At 42.2% G+C, this 11522-nt stretch overlaps 1 protein-coding gene across 1 annotated transcript; it reads left to right on the top strand.

The window, feature by feature from the left end:
* The first annotated feature begins 235 nt into the window (after positions 1 to 235).
* POLR2M (RNA polymerase II subunit M) lies at positions 236 to 8920 on the top strand. The gene is made up of 4 exons (XM_047766263.1): positions 236 to 480; positions 2441 to 3085; positions 5885 to 6089; positions 7766 to 8920. The coding sequence occupies exons 1-4, from the start codon at positions 368 to 370 to the stop codon at positions 7910 to 7912; spliced, it is 1110 nt and encodes a 369-aa protein (XP_047622219.1). The 5' UTR covers positions 236 to 367; the 3' UTR covers positions 7913 to 8920.
* Positions 8921 to 11522: the final 2602 nt, after the last annotated feature.

The raw sequence follows: 11522 nt of genomic DNA, 5'->3' as shown, positions 1-11522 counted from the left end.
TCTCCCCCACGCGGTAAACACCTTAATAGTTGGGAGCGGGGCACTCACCAAATACTTTCTGAATAAACAGGCGAAGAGCTGAAACAGCTAACAGACTGACCGCGCCAAACATGCCCGGCCGGCGTGTGACGTCACACCGCAACTCCCGCCTCTTCCCGCCCCTCCGGCCACCCTCTCCTCCCTGTCCGTGTTTGTTTCCGGCGTTTCAATAAAGCTCGATTCGGCTAGAAGAAGCCCTGTTCTTCCGGGAAAATGGCGACTCCCGCTCATTCGCCGGAGTCCCTGCCCGCCGCGGATCCGGCGCCCGCAGCGGGAGCTGTCGCGGACGTCGAGTGCCCGCCGCCTCGCCAGCCTCAGCTCCCGCAGAATGTCCTCGCTGCCTCGCGGCTTCGAGCCCCAACCTCCCGAGGACTTGGGTCAGCGGAGTTTGGCAGAGCTGCGGGAGACGTTGAAGCGCCAGGAGAGACTTTTGCGCAACGTGTAAGCCTGGGTCCCGCGGAGTCACCGCCGGTCTCCTTGGGTTCGGGCTAGCCGGGACGCGCCGCGCCCCTCCCCTCCCCCACCCCGATCCTTTCCCCGGAAGGTGACCTTGTCACAGTCAGCTCTTTGCCAGGTCCGCGGGCGAGTAGCCGGCCTACAGCCGTAGAGCTGACCGCGTCCAGCCAGGCATGGAGCGCATGTGGGATGGCTTCCCGTGCTCCTCCTCGTTTTACGTACTCAGCTCCTGTGTCGGTTTTCCGAACGGACGGTCTGTATCCCAATTTTTTTGCCTTTGCCCACCACCCCAGTCGTGCCCCAAACATCCTGTCAATTTCATCTCTAGATTCTCTTTTTACAGGAAGTGAGAAGAGGGGAATTAAAAAAATGGCTTAATAGGCAAAGAAAGTTTGGCTAACATTTAGATGATAGAGTTAATGGAGTTTAGCAGAGGATCGATATAATGAACATGATTTTTTTTTTAACCTTATTTTAGCAGGTTTGTGCAGGATAGTTTTGAGGGAGTAAGAGGCAGAAGACAGTAGGAGAATATTTTCAGAGAGCCTCTCGACAAGGTTTAAGAAAGTGAACTAACTATAAGGGTCATTGTAGGATTGGGAAAATTACATCAGATATGGAATAATTTGATGTGTAGTTGACAGAGATGGCTGAAGTTTCTTGCCTGTACTGGAGGCACTAGTAATAAAAATAGAAAAGTTGGGGAGGGGAGTAGATCTGAGGTTGATTTCACTTAGGGGAGCTGGGTTGATGGAAGTTGATTCTATCAGGTTAAAAACTGGAGAAGTGGTCATGAGGCTTAAGAGAGAAGAAGGATGGGAAAATATAGGCATCTTAACTGGAGAGCGATGTTTAATAGTTAGAATTGGGGGCATGAATGTAGTGTCATAAAGAGTAGAGGGCATGAGATGTAACTTTCCCTCCCCATTTATTGGGTGGCTAAAGAAAAGAAAATCAGAAAAGGAACTTCTGTCACTCAGCAAAAGGGACAAGTGATCACTTGGGAGCTTCCTAGTAAAGACAACTATTTTGACTTCGTGAGAATAGTTTTTTTTTTTTTTTTTTTTAAGGGCCACACCCGTAGCATATGGAGGTTCCCAAGCAAGGTGTCAAATCAGAACTGTAGCTGCTGGCCTACACTACCACAGCAACACCAGATCCGAGCCACGTCTGCAACCTACACCACAGCTCATGGTAACGCTGGCTCCTTAACCCACTCAGTGAGGCCAGGGATCAACCTGCGTCCTCATGGATACTAGTCAGATTCCTTTCTGCTAAGCCACGAAGGGAGCTCTGAGAATGGGTTTTTAATCTATAAGTGGCAAATTAACTTTTTGTTCTCCAGACTACTTTTACGCTTAAGCATCCTGAAGAGCTCTTGTCTTATATGTGGTATATCTACTGATATTTATCATTGCCTTAGGAATTACAAGTGAGGATCTTTAAAAGACAAGTACACACATTCTATTAATCCTCAGAGCAGTGGTATCATCACATATGAGGTGGCCTCTGCAAACCTTTCCTGTGCTGATGGTAAGCAAAGGAGAATGAAAATGGCAAAGAGTGTCTTAGTGTTATATAGTTTTGACCCTGCAGGTCCATCTACCTACCCTCCCCAGGAAGGTCTTGCATATCACACTTCTAAAAATTGCTAATTTGGGGGATGTCTTTTAATGAGTATCATATGCTTAAAATACTTTTGCTGAAATTCTAATTAGATGAGACACATGAGGTATATTTCCTATTCATGCAGCCACTTGTTTTTTTGTGGGGGGGAGTATTTGGATAATGATTCTCTTATTTCATTCCTAATTGGGGCCAGTTGGAAATCAGATTTTTTACTTAAAGATCAGCTTTTCTCCCTTTGAGAATAATTCTTTGTCTTTATATCTCAAGTTTAAAAACAGGGCTCTCTCACATATGCCTGTTCTTTTCCTTTTGCCAGAAAATTCATTTGCAAATTGCCCGACAAAGGTAAAAAGATCATAGACTCTGTCGCCAAACTGAAAGCTGCCATTGAAGAACATGAAGAAGTTAGAGGGGGAAGTGACCTCTTTCATCCCGTTAATTTAGACTGTAAGTGGAGGACAAAAGCAAGTACAGTTGTTGATGTGGCCACAGATACGGCCCAGAATTCTGACCAGATACTTGATACTTCATCACTAGTTCCTGGCTGCTCCTCTATAGCTACCATCATGTCATCTCAGACAACCTCACAGCTGGGCCTGGTCCATCCTACTCATGGAGGCAATGCAGAGGCACCTGAGCCCGAACACTCAGTGAGCAAGTGCCCACCTTCCAGCAGCAGAGCCGCTGTGCCTTCCTCATCTGAAGCCAGTGAGCGACTCCCTCAGCATCACATTTCAAGTCAAGCAGAGGATCATTCTAGCAGCTCGGAGAACCTGTTTATTGAAAGATTGCAAAGGATCACTATTACAGACCCTGGTGAACATCACTCAGAAGGAAACCCGAGTCTGGAGAACTTGACTGGCCTTTGGCGTGGGCCACAGAAGAAGCCTCATTACATGGAAGTGTTAGAAATGCGAGCCAAAAATCCTCTGCCCCTACCACATAAATTTAAAACCAATGTGTAAGTACCATCGGAAGCAGGCTTGTCACAGGAGCATGAAATTATTCAACTCCAAAATTTGGTGGACTTGGTGTGAGAACTGCTTGTACTTAAGAATGAGCTTATTGTGGAAATAGTGAAACTAGCCTGGCTGAAGTGGAGGATTCATGTTGAAAATGCTTTAGGTTTTTTAGCCAAATAATTGAAAGGTTTTAAAAAGCAGATGGAGTATTAAATTTCAGGATCCTTAGGGAATATTTCACATTAAACACAGAGAATTCATTATGATTTTTTCCAAACCATTTTCTGGCATATAGCTCCCCCTTTGATTAGACTATAAGCTAGGGGGAGAACAACTGCAGGAGCTGATGGGCCTTCTCAGTAAAAACTATTCATGTGCTCATTGCATGTAAGCTGCGGGTGCTGTGGCTGCATAAGAGTAAAGATTCTGCTCCTCATTTAGCATCTAGATAAGGATGCTAGGCTTTCACACTTGGAAGAACATTAAACTGTATAATTCTAAGGGGAAAGGAGCTGAGAAGGGATTAAAAAAACTGGAAATAGATTTGGGCAGGAGGGGCAGATTAACCCTGCTTCTAAATTCCTTGTCTTTTTTTTTTTTTTTTTAAGGGCTGCACCTGCAGCATATGAAAGTTCCTCAGGCTAGGGGTCAAATCTGAGCTGCAGCTACCAGCAACAGCCACATCAGATCTAAGCCGAGTTTGCAACCTACACTGCAGCTCACAGCAACGCCAGTTCCTTAACCCACTGAGTGAGGCCAGGGATCGAACCTGAGTCCTCATGGATACTAGTTGGGTTCTCAATCCGCTGAGCTGCAATGGAAACTCCTAAGTCCCTTTTCAGAGTTTGGTTTCTGAGATCTCCGGAAAAACAAAAGCTCTTTGAAGAGAAAGGCATATTGTTTACTTATATGCAAACAGCATGCAAATTAGAGCAGCAACAATATCAAGTCAAGGAGTAGATGTATAAGAATGTAACACAGATACACAGTCCAGTCACTACTGCCTTTCCTTGTAAAACTGAAACCCTATAGGTAAAAATACCTAAAAACAATTTTAATTGTTATAGAGACTTTAAAGTTTAATCTTCTAAAGGATTACTTTTTTTTTTTTAAAGTAAACTTTGATTAAATAATTGCTTATCTTGTGTGTGGTGAAGTATGTTTCCTCACTTTTAGGGAGGCATAAAATGAGAAGCATCATCTAGTCAATACATACAACAGAGAATACACTGGTCCTGGTTCTGTATTATGGTCATTTAGCTGGAAGTGGAGGAGGGTAAGAGAATATCAGTGAGGGCTCTCAGGTGATATTTACGAGGGAGACAGACAGAGGTGCAGTTATCAGAAAAGGCTGGGCCTTGATGAGTCAGCTCAGATGGAGGTTGGAAGGTGAGATGAGGGTGTCCTTTGGCTCCTTTCCTGCTCTTCCTTTGGCCTTCTACATGTTCTTCTGGATGCTAGAGGCTGCCCCTCATCTGCTGCTAGCCCAGGTCAGATTTGCATAGCCAGTTACCTGTGAAACCTGACCCTGTTGGGGTTGTTTTGTGGCACCTTAGGTTTATCACGTATGAAGGAGAACTCATTTCTTCCCGTAATGCTTTTTCCCATAGCCCCTCCGTCAGTAGTGCCACCACTTCTTTCTTTCCCTCCTTTCCTCATCTGCTGTCCATAAGGACCTCACTGTATATTTCCTTGACCTTCATCTCTAATGGTTTTTTTTTGTCTTTTGTCTTTTTAGGGCTGCACACTTGGCAGGAGGTTCCCAGGCTAGGGCTTCAATCGGAACTGTAACTGCCAGCCTATGCCAGAGCCACAGCAATGCCAGATCCGAGCCATGTCTGTGACCTACACCACAGCTCATGGCAATGCCAGATCCTAACCCACTGAGCAATGCCAGGGATTGAACCTGAGTGCTCATGGATACTAGTAAGTTTCGTTAACCACTGAGCCATGATGGGAACTCCATCTCTAATCATTCTTATGTCCATTCTCTCTCCTGTCAAAGTGAAGGTTTTCATCCCTCTCTCAGGCCATAGCTGGTGTCTGTCTTGATCTTGTCTAACTCTACCAGTCCGTCCTCTCCACTCCTGCCCAAGTGCAGTTTGTAGAAGGTCAGGCTGAATGTGTTACACAGACTAGAAGTGTGCACTGTGGGCTGGCCCTGGCCGAATCTGGCCACTTTTCTTCCTCTCCACCTCGTGTGCTTCCTGTGCTGTAGCCTCTTCACTCACTTCCTGCTGGGACACCCTTCCCTTTGTTTACATGCTGAGTACTTACTATTCGCACCCCTCAAATCACACTCTTTGGAAGGTCTTCTGGCAGCCTCCCTGTCTCCTATTACAACTGGCCATTTCCTTCTTTTTTTACTGGTGCACCGTGTGCAGGCCTCTGTCCTGGTACCTGTGATATTACACTGCACTGGAACTGTTACAAGTGTCTTTCCCTCCTGGACAGTAAGCGCCTTTGTACATGTTACTGAGTGAAAAAATGAACAGTATTCAGTTATAAGCTTTGAAGAAAGACAGGAAAGGCAAAGAGTCTATCTATCTATACCTGTTACCTGTTAGAGCAGTGAGTTAGCAAATTACTCTCCCCAAAGATGCCAATTTAAATATTTCTCTCTTTTGAGGTAAATATGTCAAAGGAAAGTTATCTGTACAAGTAAATAGTGGTAAATGCTTACTATTACCTTTGTAGAAAAATTCACTGCTAAGGTGAAAGACCACTTTGTCCATGTGAGTGTGTATCTATAAAAAGAAAATAGTCTGGTGGTTTAACCTAAGTGTCCCCTCCTTCAGATTACCTTCACAACAGCATGATTCAGTAAGTCATTGTCAGGGGAGAGGGTCCCCTATATCCTCAGAAGAGAGGCGGCGCCTGGATAGGAAGCATCTGGATGACATCACGGCAGCTCGGCTTCTGCCACTACACCACATGCCCACACAGCTGCTCTCCATAGAAGAGTCGTTGGCACTTCAGAAACAGCAGAAACAGAGTTATGAGGTATTTAGAGTATTATTTATTTGCATGTTGGATGCTGCTTCCATAAGTCAGAGTTTACTCCAGGTGGTTCAAGGAAAATGGAATTTAGTAGAAGGGTCAGGTGCTAGCCTTGGTCAGCTTATGCCATTAGTTGCCAGATGTGCACTCCAGCTTGCAGCCTTGAGGTTGCTGGAACTGCAAAGAATAGCTGGAGATGATCACAGCTACCTGCACCATCAAAGTGCTATTTGCCAGGAAGCGTGGGAAGACTGCTGCAAGATATCACATCTCTGAAAGCCCAGACCCTCAGGTAGCAGTAGCATGGCTTCTAGATCTTCCACCTTGAAAAACTCCAGCAAGAACCTGTCAGTGGTGCAGTTTAGCCCAGAACCCCACTGAGAATCAGGGAAGTGTGATTGCCAGGCTTCTGTCTCCTGCAGTACAGGGAGAGCATAAGATAGCTGGGGAAATAGTGTGTATTGCCAACACACAAGTGGACACTGCACTTAAAAAGCCCATCTGTGGGCCCTTGTGACAAGAGAAGAATCTTCTTTTGGTCACTTCATTTTGAGTAGCACTTTGTTCAAAGATCTGTGTGTTCTGCATAAAACTTTAAATATGTATGTTGAGAGTTTGTGTACAAAATAATGGGATGGGAGAAAGTAAGTGTGAGGAGCACAGGGAGAAAAGAAAGCAGCCAATATACTTAGTGATAATTTGAGCCTTTAGGAAAACAGCCAAACTTCCTAGTATTGCTTGGAAGGATGAATCAGGCACTGTACAACAGTTAATACAAACCTAGGTTGTTACTCTGCCTTGGCTTTTCATAAAAGCTCAGTTGGCATGGATTGGTATTTTCAAGGCCCTCCTTTTTAAAAGCCAGTTTTCTCCCTCTCAGTGCATTAAATCATTGCCTAGTTTTAACTAAGCATTGAGGAATTGTTTTTTAAATTCTCTATTTGATCCCACTGCCTGTCTGAAGATGTTTTGGGGTTGCATTGAACCCTTCAGTTAGAAATTGGTCTCCTTGGTCGAGCAGTAGTAGCTGCCACTTCAGTCCCACATACCCATCCATCTGTGGCCTGAGGAGTGGGGAGAGCATGAGACAAATGAAGAGCCGTGTTGGGAATGAGCATTGCCACCCCCCATCATTCAGTGATGACTTCCTTGGGTGTCTGCAAGCACAATGACAGTGTCTCAGACTGACCTGGACTTTTTATTGCATAGTAGTTGTCATGGGAATTAATTTGGAGAGGGATACTTAGTTTTTAGCATTCACTTTTTGATTTTCATTGTGGCATTGAAATGTCACTCTTATGCCTAGAAGCGATGATTTAAGCGAGGAAAGAAGCTTCTCCCAATGGGAGCATCAGTACACATTAGTGATTTTGGATGTTTGATAGCTCAAATTTTGCACACATACTTGAACAGGTATTGTGTTTCTAATTGTGATGCTAAGCTGATGCTTCCATTTCTCACATAGAGGTGCACATTGTTTATTCATGGAAGTGTGTCACCACCACTGCAGCATCTGATAGCTGTCCTCAGCCTCACTGTGTGGCATCTTGTGTCTGTAGCATCAGTGATGTGGAGAGCACTGACTGCACCAGGATGCCCATTCTGTTGTAATGACTTCCCATTGAAAAATTGTAGGGAAAAGATGTGTGTAACTTTTGGCTTCACTTTTTGTTTTAAAGGAAATGCAAGCCAAGCTCGCAGCCCAAAAATTAGCTGAAAGACTGAATATTAAAATGCAGAGCTATAATCCAGAAGGGGAGCCTTTGAGGAAATACCGAGAAGTAAGGGATGAAGATGATCATCAGTCCTCTGACGATGAATGCTAAAGATGGGACTTGGATCGTCTACGAAGTCTCTGCCTGTTGAGATCCCTTATCTCACATCAGCCTTTCTAACAAGTATCAAGATCAATGTTGGAGCTCGTTGAAAGAATTGCAACACAAAGTTACCCAAGGAAGCTATAAAAACAGCCCACTTTCAGAAAATAACTTTCATGTGCTTGAAAAGTTTAATATTTGAATAATGTATTTAATCACATTGTGTTCAAGTTTTGGCAGTGTGTCATGAGTTAACTGGTCAGATATTTTATCGAATGGTAGAGCACGGTTTTTTTTTCCCTCTAAGCCAAATGAAAGCTGGTGACTAACTGCCTTTTTCTTATTCTTACCTCTTTCAGATAGCATTTATTACATGTCTTTTGGTGAATTATTTCGCTGTCCCAGGGATTACCTAAAATGAGTTACTAAAATAGAGTTCCCTCCTTTTTTTTGCATAATGAAGGGAACAGTCTAGGGAATTTTGTGTATGTTTGCATGGGGCTGTTGCAGAATTGGATGTGAAATACCAGGGAAGACACAGAAAATGCTTAAATGTTTCCTTCTTCTGTCTTTGCTTAGGAAGAGTATTTTTCTTCTGATTAGGAATAAGTGGTACTTAGTTGATGGAGGGTGGAGAACCTTTCTAGATGACCAGATTTGCCTGGATTAACATGAGGTCAAGAAAAAGTCTAAGATGACTGATGTAGGTGAAAGGAATAGTTGGCTTTGGCCTGATTTGACTTCATTTTTTTAATAGATGATAGGTTCAATTTGGTAAGAAACCGAAAACATTTTTTAAAAGCTGCGATTGGTTATCAATATATTGCTTCTCCCTCCCGTCACCAAAAGAGGCTTATGTGGGCTGCAGAAACCTCAATCTCATATGTCATTTTAAAGGATGATGTGGTTGTCTCCAGAAAAATCGACACCCGTGTTAGCCAAGATTTCTTTGTCTAATATGTTAGCACCTTTAAACAGTGTGGAAAGAATAAAATCTTAATCAGAGAAACTCCAAAATGCTAATGGTGATGCTTTACTGGTGCTTGATTAAATGTTAACTTTAAAAGAGAATTTTCATCTATGGAATTTGAATGAAAATACATTTAGGCAGATGTCCTTGCAGTAGGAGAGACTCAGTTCTCTGCCATGTCCTCCCAGGAGTGAGCACTGCTTCCTACCTCCCTTTTGCCACCTCCCCCTGCAAAAAGCAAATGAAAAGTATACACAGAATAAATACATATTGTTTCTGGAAAGCTAGGTAATACGGAGGGCTCACATGCATGTACATGCAGTCTCCTGAAGTCCTACCCCCAGGAGGGCCTCTGTTAACACTTGGATACATGTTTACATGCATAATTCTCTGTGCATAGCTATACACTTACATTTTTAATAAAGCAGTCACACTATAAATTGGTTACCAGTATTCCGATCAATATTTTGTAACCATTTTCACATATAAAATATTTTGCGTTTTAGATAGCTGCAGAATATTCCATTTTATAAGTATACTGTAACTTTTAAAAGCAACTTGTTTCACAATTTGTTAATGTAACTTGAGAACAGCGGTGCAATCAATATCTTAAAAGTATAATCACACTGTGTAAAAGTGACTTGTTTCCAAAAGGTACAGTCCTAGAAATGAATTGCTAGGTGAGAGTCTTAAGTCTTTGAGAATATCAGTCACTCACCACAAAGACTCCCTGAATTCCCTCTAGCAATATATCAAACTTGCAGAATTGCACGTTGCTATTTAAAATACTTGCAAATTGAATAATTACAGAATAGACTACCTTTACAATGTGTGTTTCTTTGATTACTAGGGAAGGGTGAGTGTTTTTTTATGTTAATTGACCGTTAACATTCATTGTTTTGAGCATTGCTTATTCATATCTTTCCTATAGTCCTCAGGAGAGTTTGCCATTTGTACTGGTTTCTAAGTTTGCTTTTTTTTTTGTCTTTTTGCTATTTCTTGGGCCGCTCCCGAGGCATATGGAGGTCGAATTGGAGCTGTAGCCGCCGGCCTACGCCAGAGCCACAGCAACGCGGGATCCGAGCCGCATCTGCAACCTACACCACAGCTCACGGCAACGCTGGATCGTTAACCCACTGAGCAAGGGCAGGGACCAAACCCGCAACCTCATGGTTCCTAGTCGGATTCGTTAACCACTGCACCACGACGGGAACTCCCTAAGTTTTTTTTTTAATTGAGATGTCCATCTTTTGTCATATGTTACTGTTTTCATGTGTCACCTGCCTTTTAATACAATCGATGGTGTTTCTGATTAGAAGTTGTTTTCTTTGGGCATCTACTTTTACAGGTGTGTTAGAGCATGCACCCTCCCTACCCCAAGGATGGGTATGGATTTATCCTTATTTTCTTTCAGTATTTAAAAATTTTCACTTTTATACTTAACTTGAATTCAGAAGGAAAGTTTTAATCCATGTCAAATTTGGAAATATGGTTTGAGAGGAGATATAATTTTAAAACATTTAAACTGTAATGATATAGAATATTAAATTCTATGTCTTTGTGTCTTGGATCTATTTCTGGGCCTTCTAGTTTTTCCCATTTTAATAATTATGGCTTTAATCACTTATTATTTGGTAGTACAAGTTCTCCCTTGTTCTTTTAAATTTTGTGAAACATACAGAAAAGTACATAAAACAGAAGTGCAGTTTAGTGGAGCTGTGTAGCAAATAGCCACGTAATCACAAACCAGATGCAGAAAAGCTACTGCCAGCTCTCTAAAATCTTGTGTCTCTGCTAGGCTCCTCCCCCAAAGGTACCTACTGTCCTGACTTTATGGCAATACTTCTCCCCTTTTAAAAAATGGTTTTGCCGGTTATGTGTGCAATGATATGGTTAGTTTTGCTGACTCTTGACTTATAAAAATGGAATCATACTGTGCATTGTGTCTGTGGTCTTTCACTCAGCATTGCTTATACAATTCACATTGCCTGCAGATGTAATTTACTCATTTTCTTTGCTGTGATGTGCCATTTCATCAATACCACTTTATTGTATTATTGTATTATTTTACTGTGAGGGCACTTCTGTGTTGTCTTCAGTTTTTGGCTGTTATAAGTAATGCTGCAATGAGCATCTTTGTGCACATAAACACATTTCTGTAGGGTATTTACCTAGGAGTTTAACTGCTAGAATTAGAAGGTAGACTTATCTTTAACATCTCCCCTCCCCATGTATGAGAGCTCCAGGTCAGTACCTGATATTGCCAGGCTTTAATTTTAGCCAATGTGATGTTTTTAAAGTGACATTCATTGTAGTTTTAGCTTGCATTTCCCTAATTAGGAATGGCATTGAACATCTTCCTATGTTTATTGGTCACTGGATTTCTTTTGAAAGTACTCGTTTCAATACTTTCTCTGTTGTGTTCATGTCAGCTGTCTTTTATTCATTGTTTTGTATATATTCTTGATACTAATCATTGAGTTACATTTGCTGTAAAAAAACTTTCATTATTTTTCATTCTTTTATAATTAGAGTATTTTGTGTCTTTTAAGGAAATTTTATCCTGAAGTCATGAAAATAATTGTCTTTTAAAATCTTTTCATTTAAAAAATGCTTTATAGTTTTGCCTTTCCCACTATGTTTTCGATT

The sequence above is a fragment of the Phacochoerus africanus genome, chromosome 2 (genome assembly GCF_016906955.1).
Source record: "Phacochoerus africanus isolate WHEZ1 chromosome 2, ROS_Pafr_v1, whole genome shotgun sequence".
Classification (NCBI taxonomy): Eukaryota; Metazoa; Chordata; class Mammalia; order Artiodactyla; family Suidae; genus Phacochoerus; species Phacochoerus africanus.
The sequence above is the reverse complement of the archived record's forward strand: the minus strand, read 5'-3'. Positions and strand labels throughout refer to the sequence as shown.